At 46.9% G+C, this 16620-nt stretch overlaps 1 protein-coding gene across 2 annotated transcripts in view; it reads left to right on the plus strand.

Moving 5' to 3' along the window:
- Positions 1-7522, plus strand: part of ARMC9 (armadillo repeat containing 9) — a 59798-nt gene extending 52276 nt beyond the window's left edge. For both annotated transcript variants that reach the window (XM_036388647.2, XM_036388649.2), the window contains 2 exons: positions 63-232; positions 4401-7522. In XM_036388647.2, the coding sequence (XP_036244540.1) occupies positions 63-232; positions 4401-4423 (193 nt within the window). In that variant the 3' untranslated portion in view covers positions 4424-7522. The remainder of the gene's footprint in view (positions 1-62; positions 233-4400) is intronic.
- The last annotated feature ends 9098 nt before the right edge of the window (positions 7523-16620 follow it).

Genomic DNA, 16620 nt, shown 5'->3' on the forward strand with positions numbered 1-16620 from the left:
CAGCCTCACTATGCAGATGTGTTTCTCCATGCATTGCTGACCCTTTCCCTCTCCTCCTCCAGTGACTTTGCCCTGGCCTTCACCAGCAAACCCAAGATCCCGCGCACTCCTGATGGGCAGAGCAGCAGCCCCAGGAAGGGAAAGGTCCCAACCATTGCCCCCCAGTTCTCTCAGTCTGGACCCCAACAATCAAGCCATCCAAGCTCTTCAGGATCTACAAGGAGTAGACAGAGTAAGTGGAAAATGCCATCGTTCTGTTTGTCATTCCTTGGGTGGGAAAGGAGGGAGCGTTGTAGAAACTCTTCAGGAATGAAGTCGCAGGCTACAAATGTGCCAGGAGTATATGACATTGTGCTTGTCATCTGCAGGATGTACAACCATGTAATTATATCTTGCTGAACACTGCTCCTATTTCCAGGCTGTCATGTGAGCAGTTAAAAGACATGCTTTTTCCTGTCTCTGGGTGGAGAAAAGTGACCCAAATTCTCAGAAGTTTTTGGGGAAGCTTATGAGTCTCAGATTAGACCTTCTCTAGATGTCATCAGAGTTTTTCCTTTTCTTTAGACACTTGTTCATCCTACTGAATGGACCTGCATCTGTCATTGCTCTGCCTACAGGCATCCTTCAGGTGCAGTTCTATGGCAAGTTTTACTATTGGCACAGCTGAGATGATATTTTCTGTGGCAGTAACACCTACAGATGAATCAGTGCAGTAGAAGTGCCCTTTTTTTTGCAAGAGCTAAATTTCCAGATATGAGTCAGGACATTTTAAGGTGGCAATCACAAGTAGGCCACATTTTCCCTCCCAGCTAACACAGATCATCAAATGCAATGTTCCAAACTTATTTCAGGGTACCCAGACAGGAATTGTAACAGAACCTGCTTCAAGGCTTGAACCAATTCATATAAGTATTTCAAGTTTCTTTCTGTAGAGATAGAAGGAATGGTGGCATAACACTGTCTAAATCTTTAAACTAATGCCGATGTGGATGTGAACAAGAGGCATGAGCAAGTACAGTAATAAGATGAGAAGCTGGTTAGTAGCAGCTGAACTTCAAGACTGTGATTAAAAACTTTGCATTTAAGAAATCTAGAATTTTTTTCTTCAGGTTTTTTGTGTCTTCTGGATTTGCAGACTGGTCATTAAATCTTACAGAACCCTATTCCAAGCTTTTTCCTTAGGACCATCCCTAACCCTAGGCTGATTTACCTGCCTAGGGTTAGGGTTAGGGTTATGCCTAGGGTTAGGGTTTTCTAGAGCAGAAAGCCCCGAGCTCCAGGCACACTGCAGCTGCAAAAGGCATCCCAAGGGGAGCACAAAAGTGCCACAACATGGCTGCTTCCACAGCTTTTTCCTTGGGACCATCCTTAACCCTAGGCTGATTTACCTGCCTAGGGTTAGGGTTAGGGTGTAACTTGAAGTCGGATCCCTGGGTGTGTCTACACTGCAGCTGAATGAAGAGCAGATGTCAGGCAGCCCAGGAGATGGCTCAGGGCAGCTTGGTAAGCAGGGAGCCAAGCACAGTGTGCTGCTTCTGGCAGTCTCCTTTCTGCTGGAGACTGGTACTCAAGAGCCATGTGGCCATGCTGTGGCCTGCAGAAGTTTATAAAAAGTACTTCATCTGTGGGGGGTTCAGAAGAGAGGGTGGCTTTGACATGAGGATGGAGGAAAATGATGGACTCTTGCTTTGAGCCAGGCAACACAAGCTCAGTAGAGAGGAAAAATTGATCTTGGATGCTCACACATCAGTAAATATGTGTGGAGTGTCAGCTGTGGAGTTTTTTGGGGTGGAGGGGGAAGAGAAGTACATTCTTCGGTAATGAACAAACTTTTTCTCAGGTGTGTGGATAGAAAAAGCTGGATTCTAATACAACTCTGTGTCCATCATCAGTGAAAATGGCAGGAGCATGGCATCATAACAAATTTAGTGATGATTGTTTGATCACAATGCAACATTAGCTCTATTCTTTAGCTGTAACTGTTACCTTGAAACATTTGACAAAAACATAGTAAGTCAATACCTTCCCAAGAAACTCGAAATGTGTGTATATCATTAGCTACTCATTACAGATAGAGAAAATGAAGAGGGTTTAAATAACCCAGTAAACCAGTAACAGAGCTGGAAAGAGCATGCTGAGCCTTCTGTCTTGCTCATTCACTGTTCCACACAATTGCACATGCAGAGAAGTGGTGTGGTTTCATTCAGGGAGTACAGGTGAGGCATTGGAAGGGAATGTTCTTGGTGGTGAAAGGAGGTTTTGACCTGGAGGCTCCTTGCTTCAACACTCCTGTGCTGAGGTAATGCAGCTCTTTCAGCTTTACCTTTGCTGCATGTGCCCTGGGTTTTACCTCTGACACGAGTGCTCTCTGTTTCCTGTGACAGCAGCACTGTTCTGCCCTGACTGGAATTGGTGTTAACACCCAGGAGTCTGTCCCTGATTCCTGTTTCAGTTCATTTCCAAAAGCATTGGCCCATTGAAAAGCCCTAGTAAAGGAAGGAAAAGTACAGAGAGAGTGTGTGTGTGTGTGTGTGTGTGTGTGTGTGTGTGCACAAAAAGATCTTCTGCATGTTCTAGTTTCTCAGGGCAGCTTTGCACTCCTGGGGAGAGTATCCTAGGAAAGATGTGACAGACCAGTGTTGCTTTCAGGAGGCTCTGGAGCAAGATCCCTTTCCAGGGGCACAGTGTTAAATATATCTTATTTTTAAATTGCTCTAAAGTAGATCACTTGGGGTCCTCTGTAGATTCAGTATATGTGATCTGTTAGTCCAGTTACTTGAGCTCTTCTAACTTTTATTGTTTTATTTGTTTTACGCTATGCCTCTTTGCTGGGAATGTATGCTGAATGTATAGCAAGCATTCCATCTTGCTATAGTCCATTTACCATTTCTCCCAGTTTTCTTAGGAATCCAGGCTATCATTTTCTATCTGTCCACATGTGCAACGAGACAGTATTAGCAATTAAATTTTAAGCTCTTCCTGCTAAAAATAGCAAATAAATTATTTTGCAAACAACTAATCTTCCACTCTGTGTACATGTGTCCAGCCTTCTTGTCACAGAGCACCAATTAGTTCTTGTCCATCCTGCAGGAACTTTCACACAGGTGTTTATAGGTGGGAAGAGTTACATGAAAGTTGTAAGGACCAGATTTTTAAGGACTAAAAAGGGTTTTAAGCACTTACACTGAAACTTGAGTTTCTCAAAGGTAATTCTCAGCTGTTACTTAGAGATGCATGGAAGAGATCTGAAGCAAGTGAGCCCCTAATGTTTCCTCAGTAAAGCTCTGTGCTTACTGCTCCTTTAATTTCCTAGCTGACTCATCTGTAGGTCAAAAATGGTATCAGATGCACAGATATCAGCAATCAGTAGATTCCAGTGGTTGCTGCCTCCCATTTGCCTGCTGCATAGGTATGTAGGATTTTACAGATCAAGAGACTCTGTTCCAGTGGAAGACTAATTTGTGGATTTCTTAGTATTTCTGAAGAAATGCAAGTTTTTATAGCTGATGGACATGATAAGAAAAAGATGACTTTCTGATTTTACTTGCTGCATTCACTTATTTTAGAGGCACATTTTTAGCTTGATTTTAGTATTTATTACAGGTGTATTTTCTGGAAACAAGTTGATTTTATGTAAACCTACCTGAACCAGCTAGACTGCTCCTCTTGGAGCATGGAGTGTGTGGAATGCCTGAGGAATGCAGAGGAAGCCCAGGTACTTAGTGCAGCTACAGGCCTGGGGCCAGATTCCTGCCTGAGATGCAGCCCCTGCTGTTAGCTGAACTCTGGAGCAAAAGCAAGCTCTTCATATAATAAATATGAAATAAAATAAATATGAAATAAAATCAGCTATGTTGGGATCCTCTGTGGTTTCCACTTCCAGGCTGGTACAGGGATGACACTGGCAGCATGGCTGGAAAATAGAGTTCCACAGGGAGCACAGGCATCTCCAGATGTAGACCTTTTCAACTGTGTTCCAGGTGGACATGGTTGTGTGGTTTAATCCACTCTGATCCTTATTCTCTGCCTGTTCCAGGCAACTCTGCATGGGTGTGCTGAAGCTGTTTGCAGTGTACCAAGTTCTAAGGTACATTGCAGCTAGGGCAGTACAAAAATCTCTACCAGAAGAATGGGGAATGTTTTTTGTTGGGAGTGTAACTGGGCCCTGGTGATGCCCTTTCAGTTCTTTCAATATCCCCTGAAAAGGGGCTGCCATAAATGCATTCTGCAGTTTTGAGTTGCAGCATCACGAGTTAAAGGAGTTAAAGTGCCTCTCTGCATGTTTTTTGTGATGTTTGTGTCCCTGTACAAGTTGAACAAGCATTGCCCTCAGGCAGCTTCTGTCTTGTAAATAAATCCTGCTTTCAGCTGACAGACCCTTTCTGGATGTTTTTCTGCAGGCAGCCAGTCCTACAGGAAGTGAGAACAGTTCCTTTCCTCGAGAATCACCTGTCACATTGCTGAAGGACAGAGCCAGCTTCCTGTAATGAGCTTCACTGGTGACCTGCAGAGGAGAGAGAGGTTGTTGGCACTGCAGGCCTTGCACAGGGACTGGGGATTATCTGATGGGATGTGTCTGTGGCCTCTAAAACTGCCTAAGACAAGGGCCTTGTTATTAGAATTTGAGTCTCAGCAGCAGCCCAGACTGACACAGGAGATGGATATTTTCTGATTGTTTGCTCTAAAGTGACATTGCCACCTTGAGAAGGAACTCTTGCTCTCTGCCTTCTGTGTCAGTGTAAATGGTCTTTGGAAACAGAATGTAGGCTCAGCCCAGGAGTCTTACCAAGAAACCGTATTTTTTACTTATTGCTTGCTGAAGCAGCCTGCCAACTGCTTTTTTAAAATTTTGTCTGTGTGACTGGGTTGGGAGGTGTCTGTGTTCAAAGGATCTGTGTGAAGAGGGACAGTCTCTGCCACAAGTGCAGAGCCTTCCAGCCCAGAGCACTCCTGTGTGGGGTGAGATCTTCCTGACCCTGAAGAGGAGGTATTTTATCAGCTTCTGGTTGACCTGCAGCAGATGAAAAACACTGTTACAGTGCCCAAGGCACCATCCATGCTCACCTCTGAGCTCTTTATCTGCAGCAATTACTCCTATTACTTCTTTCTGCATTTTTTTTTTTGTTAATTGTACTGTTTAACATCTGTGGAATGAAAAATCTTTTTTTTTTCCTGGAATGAAGAGCTTTGCTTCTTCATTCATAGAAGAAACCATGAGAATGTGAACAGATCAGAAGCAACTTTCTCTTTACTTGTAACTGTGCTCTGTCATCTTTGGTGTTTGTTGGCTTTTTTATGTTCTTCACTTCAGAGCAATGACTGTTTATGTCTTTATGGAATTTGTGCTGGTCTTTGGTGCATGTGAAGTGCTGGCTAGACAAGAGAGGCCAGGAATCCTTCCACTAAATAAAAAGCAGCAGTTAGTTCTGCTGGTGCATTACAAGGCTGGTGCTGTTTGTTGTTCTTTCTCTCAACAGTAACAGTGACCAGGAAACACTGAAGTCTTCACTGGGGGTGGGCTTTTGAGTAACACCCCTTCATGTGACCGCTGCTAGGACACATAAATGCAGTTTACACTGGGACTTGGCTGCTGCTGAGGCAGAGATGTACAAAAAGCTGACAGTGTATTTGCCATAGTCAGACTTCAGAAACACATGTTTGAATGAGTATGAAAATGGGAAAGGTAAGGCTTTGGTTTTGGAGAGCAAACAGGTGGAACACAGCCTGAAAGGTAAAGCAACTGCTGTAGAGACAGTGCCTTCCCCTAAAGTAAAGAGTTGTAAAGCCATTTCTGTAGAGCCAAAAGAAAGTTTTGTGCTTCTGACAAGACATTCAGTTGGGCCTCTTGCTCTGTGGTGGCAACTGAAGAGCCAAGACCACTGATGTCATTGCTTCAGACCCACTGAGATCAGTGAGGCTGTGACAAATGTTTGCAGAAAGTTGTGTTTCCCACACACAAGTTCAGGAAACCCCTTTGGATAGACATTAAATTAGAATGGGGGTGTTTTGTAAGAGAAGACCTCCTATAGGTTAAAATCCAGTCAATTCATGTGGCAGTTACCATTTACTACTCAGTAACACCAAGCAGGCAGAGTATGAGTGTTGCTTTAGCCCCCAAACTACTCAGGACATGAAGTGACTCCAGACACTTGCTAGCCCCTGTCACACAGATCCCCATGCCAGACAGAGGAGTCACAGAAAATCTCTGACTTGTGCTTAGATTCATCTGCCTCCTCTCAGAGCTGATAAACACAACTAATGGGAAAATGTCCTCTGGTTCACAAAAAGGCAGTAATGGAAAACAGACATAAAAGTTCACCTCTGGCTTTCCAGGATAGGCAGAATTTCCTCTGAATTTTTTTTTTTCCCAGCACTGTAACATCAACAGCCAAGTCGTGAATGAAGTGCTAAGCAGTTCATTTGCATACATGAATAACAGAATGCTCCATTAGCTGAGTTTTATTTACCTTACAGCAATGCTGTGTTTCATGTTGGATCTATGCTATGTTCATGATAGATCTGATTGTGTAAGACGGAGAGCAGCTTTTGAAAAGTGTTGAGAGCAGACTAATCTTTTTGGGGCAGTGGGGAACAACAACCCCAAAACCTCACCGATTCTATGAGTTGAGGTAAAACTTTACCACCCCTTGCCAGACACCCCAAGGTGGTTGGTAGGTGTGGCAGCTGCTCGAGCTGATCAAGATTCATGAAAACCAAAATGCTGAGTTGGACTGTAAGGAACCAACTGAAGTGTGTGAGCTTGTGTGTTTCTCGCTCAGGCCTGTTGCATTGCAGAACTCTATATGTATATTTTCCCATGTTCTCTTGCTGTGTGAGTATGGAGTTTGAAATCCAAGACTATTTTTATATTCATGCATGAGAATCCTAATTTTCCAAATACCTGAGAAAAACTATGGATGTGCTTAGAAATAAGTTATCAGCTGAACAGTAATTTGAGAAGCTGAGGAAGTGAATGTCCTTTCCTCTGTCTTCAAAAAAAGCCCCTGTGATGGCAGTCAGGAGATTTGAAGCTAATAAAAAATGTCAATTCTGCCTTTGTTCATAGAACTGCACTCTTTGGGGTGGAAAGGTCCCTGAATGAAGGTCAGTAGCACACACATAGCAAATTCAGCACCTCACTCTGAAAAGTTGTTGGGTGTCTTTTGCATGTGCCATGAAGAGGTAGCTGCTAGATTCAACACTCTCCTGGGAAATTCATAACAGGAGCAGTGGAAATTGCTGCCCCTGTGGGAGGGGTGTGATTGCATTTCGAGTGGCTGTCATTTCTTTCACAAAGAGCAAATAAAATTATTGCAAATGACACACAGATCTACAGGGAAAGTTTTTCCGGGACCAAAGTCCCAAGTGGTGCCACCATGCCTTTTGGATGAAAGTGCTGTATATTCAGTGTCATTTTGTTTATGCAGAGTGTTATTTGAGTCTGTGTAAGGCTACTGGAGTTTGCAAAGAGGGCTCATTCTGTACTATCTTTCCATGACTAAATAAAAATGCTTCTAAAGGGTTTGGGGTTTTTTTTCTCTTTCTGATATATTTGGTTTGGGGGTCATGCAACTTTTTTGTATGAATTTCTTTACATTTCCCTCTGGTTTATTATTGATAAATTCTGTCCCCAGCAGTTTTTATCTGCATCTAAGTGGGAAACTCAGCTCCCTTCAGTTCAGCCTGGCCTGCCTCTGCACAGGTAATGGTGTTTACTCAGAAGTGTTGCAAAGCAGGCATGAACCACTCATTGTTTGTGGTCTCTCATGAGGAGAGCCCAGGCATGTGGGATGCCACCAGCAACACTGGGTTGGTGTCAGAAGTATTATTTGTTGTACAATTTAAGTGTATAAGGGAAGACAAGCACGGAAGTTCTCTGGAGAGAAAATATTGCTGTGATGGGAAGGGACGGTGGTTTGGTTTGGCTTTGAGTTGTCCCTTTAAACAAAGTTTCACTAATCTTTATAAATCATGGGGGAGATGGCAGTGCAGAGATAAGGAGCTCTGCATGGTGTTCATGCACATCTTGGTGTGGTGGTAGCCAAAAACCAAACATGTTGCCTTCCTTGCAGGTGTTTAAGCATATCCAGACTTACTTTCAGCTAGAGGCTTGAATTTATCTTTGAGACAGAACCTCCTGGCAGTTTGGACCGTCCTCACACCTGCTTGCAGTCTGACTGAATATTGGAACAAGCACTTTCCCAGGAGAGGAAATGTGGGAGAGTTGGGGGGTGCTCCTTGCTTGAATCTAAGGAAGGAGTGCGTGAGCCCTGCCAGGCACCCCAGACACCTCCTGTGCTCTGTGAGCCCGAGCAGGTTGTGGGCATGGCAAGCACACAGGATATCTATTATATCTATATATACCTCTATAATAGAGGATATCTATCATTACAGCCCTGCAAACCTCCATTGATCCTGTGGGAACCCTGTGCCAAATCACCTCTGTGACTGAGCCACATGGACTTCTCTGGGCTAGGCTGCACTTTCCCAACCTAGTCATAGAAATTGTGAAAGGAGGGAGACTCTTGAGAGTTTATTGACAGGTGAGAAATAGCAAGATCTTTCAAGACAAACACTACAGACTAAGACCAGACTGTTCTGGCCAAGCTATGGCATTCTGCTGCTAATGGATTTCAAAAAGAAACCAACTTCTGGGTGCAGAAGATGGGGCATTGTCCTACTGTTACCAGACCTGTAATTCTGTAGCCTGACATCTTGTCAGGAGTTGGGATCCGACATTTCAAAGCAGATTTCCTCCCAGCTCCAGGCTCCTTTCCGCCCTGCAGTGACATTGTATTCAGTAACAGCATCATGATCCAAATTTCCACTTTTTGAGGACCTGGTGCTCTCTGAGCAGCAGGCTCAGTGGCACACCCTAGGACATCTAATAACTTTCTGGAACATGTCCTCCTTTTGGTACAAGTTCTGTCAGCAGTCCTTAGCATATGGTCCAAGTTTCCAAGAAACTAGGGCAGTAATTGATGGCAGTGAAAGTGAGAATGCTTCACATAAGCAGTAAGAAATCCAGGTGACAACTTTAACATTTTGTTCTTATCTTCAAGTATGAGAAATGCTATTCTAATATAATTTTAAGGCAACAGATTTGGGAGTGTCAATTATTTTGTTCACTCTCTTGTGAGTGACCTAGGACTGCTTTTAATTTCAAAAATGGTTTTCAGTATGCCTTGCTGGCCTTCCTCTTAAAAGACTTTTAAAGTGTTACTTCATTTTATTTGTTTTTCCTTTAATAAGGCTGAGAGCTAATTCTTCTGAGTAACCAAATAAACAGGACAAATAAAAAGCAGCAGCGGATACCTGAAACAATAAGGTTTATTCTGTGGATGTTTAAGGTCCCTTTTATATTGGGCTGTAACTGACAGCTACAAATGCTGAGGCCATTTGACAATCAGACCACCTGCAGAGGGATTTTAAGAGTTCAAGGACACCTCCTTCTACTGATCTCAAGGAAAAATTCTGGCCTTTGTAGATCCAGATTTAGTTCTCCTCCTCTGAAGAGTGAAAAAGTCGAGCTGGAGTGACGATGGGATGAAAGTGCTGGAAATAGCAGCTGTGTGCCAAGTGATAGAGTTCCTCATTCGGGCTGCCGTGTGCCGGCCTGTGTCCGAGCCCTTGCCTGGATCCGGCTGACTGCTGGCAGAGGTTGAATCCTTCCTGAGAACAAATCACTTTATTGTTCCTGTCTGTTCATGCACTGCCTTTTGGGAGCGTGGTTCATGTTGTTGCAAGAAGCAGAACCATTAGCACCAAATGAATTCTTTGTCAAGCAGCACAGTCTCCCTGAAATTTTTACTCTTTTCTCTAGCAGCCTTCCCCCAGGATCAAATTTGCAGTATTGTAGGGGACTGGCTCCTGGTAAGCAGATGACTTTTTTTTTGTTAATTCTGCAGATCGTGGCCTACCATGATTTTCCATGAAACTGGCTCCTTTCTATTTCTTCTTCATCCAAGTGAGCAGCTGGGCAATGAAATGTGGCAGCTCTGGGACTTGAGGAAAACAGTTCTGTTTCGATTAAGCCCCTGCCACCCTCAAGGCCTGTGGAAACTGGGCTGTTTGAAACAGCCAGAATTTCCACCCTAACTGTACCAAAAGCTCCATGGCAGCATTGCAGAAAGGACTGTGAACTTCCACAAATCTCAGACCATGCTGGGGCTCCTAAGGTTCCCTGAAACCTCAATTACAGCAACTAAAGCAGTGTCAGCAATTGTGTCACTGCTCAAGTCACCCAGAAATGGCAGCAGTGAGAACCAATTTCATCTCGAGTGATTTGGCTCCTGAGTCATGTCCATGAACAGGGCAGAGTCCAAGGTTTCTTAACCAAAACCAATCCAGGTGATCTGACACCTCTCTGGTGACAGTAAGACATTTGTGTCTGGAAAGCCCAATCTGAAAAAGAGATTTCCTTGCTCTACATCTCATTGTTTCATTATTTGTTCCTAGTGAGTTGGAAACATCTCCTGTGTTTCAACCCAGTCCAGCTTCCCCCAAGCAGCTCTGAAGAGGCAGCTGCTTTTTCACAAGCACTTGCTCCTTGCTGGCAGCAGGGGATTGTTTAAACTCCTGCACAAAGCTGGTAAGTTTTGTTCAGGTGCCTAAAGTAAGTTTCAGAGGGAACCTTGGTACATCCATAAAAATCTGTCCCTTTATCCTGCAGCAGTGGCCTCTCTGAAGAGTGTCCTTGTACTTTCCTGTCTCTGCTTCCTTCCCTCTCTCTTTTTGTTTTGTTTGAAGTGGGGGGGTTGCCTTATTTTTTCCTGCAATGGGAATTATTCCATGGAGCTGGATCATGTTCACGCATTACAGAGGCAAAGGAGGCTTTGAAAGATGCTTGTCCCAAGCTGGAATTCTGTGAAAACTGGTTGGGTGTTTGGTGCTTGCTGGTTGTAGCCCCTTTCGTCTGTGCCACAGCCTCTTCCTGCAAACAGACCTGATCCCAAAAAGATCCCAAATTAGAGTCTCTGGTATTAGCAGAAATTCCCTTCCTTTTGTGCTGGGGCTGATTAAAATCTCTCATTACCTTTGCCTGCTAACGTCAGGACTTCATGCAAAGCCATTTCCTAGTAAGAAAAGTTCAGGACAACTCAGCCCTGAAGTGTCACCTGTCCAGAGGTGAGACCTTGGTCTTCCTTAGACACCCCTCAAACCATTTCTGGGCAGTAGCAACGGGACAGGGTGAGGACACATGAGCTGGCATATTTTGCCTCTTTCTCCCAACACAGACAGCTGTCCTGGGCAGAGAAGTAAACTCTCAAGCTGCCTTATCTTCTGCAGAGCTGACTGGTCCTGCAGCTTGGCACAGGTTCTGGTGTGACCCACGTGCTGCCTTGAATTAATTTTCTCTGGGCTATGAGTGTGGTTTGTGCTGGGAATACCCTGTCCTTGCTAGAAAATCAGCTCCTGGGGAAATATGTTCTTGTTTAGGCATGTGGGAGATGATGGAGGGGGTGTTACCAGCACAACCTTTGGGGTGTGTGGTGAGTTAACCCTGGGGATCAGCTCAGCCCCACACAGCTCTCATCTGCTTCCCCCACCTCCCAGAGCAATGGGGGACAGCAGCAGAAGGGCAAAAGTGAATCTGTGGATTGAGATAAAGGCAGTTCAATAGGTACAGCAAAAGCTGTGTGCACCAGCAAAGCAAAATAAGGAATTCATGCCTGCTTCCCATGGGCAGGCAGGTGTTCAGCCATTCTGGGAAAGCCAGAACAGTCACTCCATCCTGCATAACTCTTATTTGGGAACACAGATGTCTAACTCCTTCTTTCTCCCAGTTTTTATTGCTGAGCACTTTGGCACCTGGTCTGGGCTGTCCCTTTGACCAGCTGGGCTCTGTGCTCTGTCCCCTCCCATCTTCTTGTGCCCCCCAGGCTGCTCAGTGCTGGGGCAGTGTGGGAAACAGAGCTGGCCTTGTGCTGTGTAAGCAACAGCTAAAACACCCCTGCCTTATCAGCTCTGCTTTGCTCCCAGATCCAAAACACAGCCCCACAGCAGCTGCTAGACAGAAAAGGAGCTCTGTCCTGGCCCCAGGCAGGGCAGGGGGGTCTTCTTGTTGTGGTTTGCATGGGACTGGCCACAGCAGGTGAGGAGTGGAAGCACAGGACAGCTCAGGAGAGGCAAAAGCTCCTCTGAGCCCAGCTGGGCACCAGAGGAACGGGGTGGTGGCAGCAGGGGCTGGCACCCAGTTACTGGACACAGACCAGTTAGAGAGTAGAAACTGTGGGTTTCCTGAACACTTTTGGGGAGATCTGAGATGTGGCATACAACCCTGAAAGGAGACTCTTGATCATCTGCTCCATCTCCAGGGAGTTGCTGGCAGGGACCTTTAAACCCCCAGCTGGACAGCATGGAAGAAATCAATCCTGCACTGGGAGCTGCTGCTAGCTTTTCACCACTTCAGGAAAGGTTCATGCTACTGCAGCAGCTCTTCCAAGTCAGGCTGTCACTGCCTGACTGTGCCAGAGCTGTTGCAGGCTCCTTTTCAGCCCTATGGATCAGGATATCAGTTTTTTAATCACTAAGAGCTTTTCTTCTGTGTCTCATCATGAACTGATGCAATAGATCTGTAACTGCCCCAAACAGCTGCTGCTGTGCCGGGCTTTCTGTGCAGCCCTGGGCTCTGAAACAAAAGGATGGGGAAAGAAAAGAAGCTAAAACCTCTGGTTTGCTAAAGTAGCACCAAATCAACAAGGCAGCTGCATTTCAGCTTGGATTATTATTTAGAGCCATTTGAATTCAGGATTCTTTTACAGCAGCTCAAACCTGGAGTTTGACGAGTGTTCAGGTATGTATATACACCAATCAGTTTTTATTAGGCATAACCATGGAGAAGGTCATACAATAGGCTTGGTGCAGTAAAGGCTGAATCACTATGAAATTGAGGTTGTGCCTGTAAAGATTCTGGAATGGAAACTTTATTACCACTACCACACCTACTTTCAGAACTTGCACATCACAAAGAAGTTGAAGAAAACCTCTGTGGTGGGTCGTTGTCTCAAATGCAAATGTAATAGTTTAAAAGTGTCTCCTTATTTTAACTCCTTCAAGCGAGAGAGAGCTTTGCAGCTGCCGCAGGGGAGATGGGGAGATTGCAAGAGAAAAGCAGGGGAGATATGGGGCTTCCCCCTGAGCCTCCATGGAGTGTGGGCAGCGGGGCTGGGAGGCTGCAAGGACCAGCAGCCCAAAAAGGCAGAGGGTGAGTTTTAGGAAGGGTCCTATTTTAATCCTTATTTTTTAATCTGGGAGTCCCATTTCTTGGTGGTAGGGGTGATTCTTATTCACTAAGGGGGTGATTCTTATTCACTAAGGGCGATCCCTTAGTGCTGTCTCCTGTGTTCTTGCAGCAAAGTGAAATTATTTGGGCAGGGTAAGGGTGAAAGAACTGCTCTGTGCATAGGGAGGGTGCAGCTGGGGAACAGCAGCAGTGTTGTGCTTATGGGGGCTGCTGAGATTGTCTGGAGACTTAAAATGTCAACATGATCAGTACTAGCTTCTTCTTATTTTCTTTTCCAGGCACAGTTCGAAGCTAACATGCTGACCCTGAGGGTGAGAAATAGATGGTGTTTGTCTGGACAACCACATTTCTCCCCCACTGATGCGGTTCAGGAGGGAAGCTCCTACATACTATTAACTTCACAGTGACATTGAAACCGTTTTGATCCTGCTTCTGCATAAACTTAGCCCATGCTCTGCCCCACATCAGCTAAAAGCTGTTACATGGGATCTGACTTTTCCTCCATATCCACTGAACGTGCAACCCTCACCAAACGCCAAAGACTGGGGCTGTGCACGCCCAGGTTTTCATTTGCTCTGCCACCCCCAGTTAATGGGGTGCAAAATACCAGTGCCACACATCTCCTTGAGGACTGTTCCTTTCCCTCTAAGCCTGAATTTTACTTTTTCCTGTTGCATTGTTTTGCGTAGGCAGCATCTGGTCAGGTTTCTGTTGCATCAGTGAGTTTGCTGGGTTTTACTCAAACAATGTGTTCTGCCACAAAGGAGCAGGTTGAGCAGGTTAGAGCTGTCCAGCCTGGCCGTGCAGGAACCAGTGACGAATAAAGCTCCATAAATACGTTATTCTGCCTCTCCCCTTCCTCCACACATATATCAATTTCTTTTCCAGATTATTGAGAAAAGAATCTCTGTGTTTCCTGGGTGTGAAATGTGTTGGTTCTCCCTTTGCAAGCAGTGGAGATAATGTTGCTGGCAGAGCTATGGCTTGGCCCACGGCTCTGCCTCTGGATGGGTGATCCCAAGGTCAGCAGGAGCAGTGGAGATATTTGTGTCAGCCCTGTGAGCAGATTGCTCCACTGGGACCCACTTGGGATTCGGGACCAGCCCAAAACAGAGCTGCCTGCAGGGGCAGGGCTCCCCTCCTTCCCTGCTGACCCCAGCACACAGTGCCCTGCCCTTGCAGGGTTTGGGTGTGGGAAATGCTCACTGGCCCTTCCTCCACTTCAGCAACACTAGGCCTGGGTAATGGGGTCCCTCTGGGCTCTAGGAATCTCAGGGCTCTGTATATATTCAAACCTCATCCATGAGCTGTCCCCCGTGGCTGCCACCACCCTCCTTCAGCATCACAACATCTGGCACAGCTACCACTGCCCTGAAAGCTGGGTCTTGTCCTCCCCACCTTGGACTGTGCTAAGGGGTTCACAGGATCCATCCCCCTCCTCTTAACAAAACCAGGCAATGTTGGAAGGATAACTGAGGAGAGGAGAGGAAAATGTTTCTGCAGCCTGATGCAGCAGCACTTGCTCTCTGCTCCAAGGCAGTTTGAGCCTGTGGGCTGTGCTCACCACAGCATCGTGCACAAGACACGTCCCTCCCCTGGGGCAGCTGCTGCTGCTGTCCACACACACAGCTTCACCCCACACCGCCAGGAGTGCAGTTTCCAGGTGACCTTTCACAGGTTAAGCACAGCTTGCAAAACCTCATGCCTCTTCCCAGGCTTATAAAACTCACTCATTTATTGTGGTGATTTCATCTGCAGTTTCATTTCAGGAGCTGAAGAGGGACTTCACTGCAACCGAAACTTGGCGCGTGCCCAGAGGGGAGGGTGGCTCTGATGCACATCTCAGCCCTTCAGCTACCACATTCCTCCCACCAAGATTTTGAGATTTCCCCTCTCTGGCCCTACTTGTGGAAGAGGACAAACAAACCCTCCAAGGAGAAATGCCTGGGCAAGAGCAGAGGTTTGTCAGGCAGTCAGTAGCAAACTCCTGGGGGAGATTCCCCTTGAGCCTGTTCAGCTGCCTCTTGCATGTAGCACAGGCAGGGTTGCAGGGCTGTCCCATGTTCCCAAGTCCAAGGCTGAGCTTGGTGTGGGTCCAAATGCTCTACAGGTGTAAATCAGCACAGCTTCAGCTACACTGGTGACCTTGCCACACTGCCCATGGTGTAAGGGTGAGTGAGACCCCTTTGTCCCCTTTGTCCCATCTGTGCTGAGAGCTGTGGTAAAGGAGATCTCCCTGGACAGACAGAGGAATCTGTTTTGTCAGGTATTTTGGGCATTCTGGCAAACTGAGCAGAAAATGACAGGTGAAAACCACAGCAAGAGGCAGGAAAGAAAGAGGCAGAAGATACTCGTGCAGTCTCATGCCTGGAGGTTGCTGCTGTGTCCGTGCACATCCCCGCTGTGTCACCCAGGGTCACAAGAGTTCACCTTGCTCTCTGTGTCCCCTGAGGCATGCACGCCCTGCTGGAGAGGCCCTGGCAGCTGAAAAGCCCTGGTGTTAGGCTGTGGCAGGCTGGTAAGGCTCCTTTTGGGGTACACCTGAGCACCACCCTCCCCTACAACTCCATGCATGAACTTTCCCAGGCTGCAGCACCTCACCCCTGGCCATTAGACGTGTGTCTCTGGGGAGAGACAGCATGTCAGAGAGACTCTGGGGAGGCCCAGCATGTCCCCTTGCACGAGCAGGGCCCAGGGCAGGGCAGGGGTTGGTGTGAGACAAGTGTGGCTGCAGCCCACTCTGCACAGCCCCAGCACTGAGAAAGCGCAAGTGGCTTTTCCAGCAGCTCCTCAGATGGAGGATTCTGCAAGGTTTTCAGGTGAGGGGCGGTTTGGATGGTGGTGCCCACGCCCCTGCTGGTTTGGGAGCTGGGAACAGAGAAGCCCCTTCTCCGGCCCCATCCCCACACAGACAGAGCCCCGCTGTTGGTCAGAGGAAGTTTGGTGAAGGCAGAAAGGAGGAAAAGATTCCTGACAGGTTTCATCTGTCTCAGCCAAGAATGGTCACATTAGAAGCTTGTAAACCTCTTTCTTCTCAAACACATCTATTTATTTTTTTAACTGCTGGCCGTTGCTCAAAGCGACCCGGTCTGTGTGTCCATCCCTTTCGGTGGAGCTCCTGCCCGTGCCTCACCCTGGCCGATCTCTGCGGGCAGCGCGGTGAAAGCCGCTCTCTGAGCGAGGGCTCCCCTTGGCCGGGAGCCGGGCCCGGCTGGGGGGGCTCGGCCCGGCGGCGCTGGAAGACTGGGCCAGTGTTCGGGGCCGAGGGCTCTGAAAGGGCTCAGTGTGCGCCGAGCGTGAGTCAGCCCGGCCGGAGGGCAGCTGGGAGCCGGCGAGGAGCAGCCAGAGCTGCCGCAGGAGGGGCCGGCTGCCCG

This window comes from Molothrus ater, chromosome 10 (genome assembly GCF_012460135.2).
Source record: "Molothrus ater isolate BHLD 08-10-18 breed brown headed cowbird chromosome 10, BPBGC_Mater_1.1, whole genome shotgun sequence".
NCBI classification, from domain to species: Eukaryota; Metazoa; Chordata; class Aves; order Passeriformes; family Icteridae; genus Molothrus; species Molothrus ater.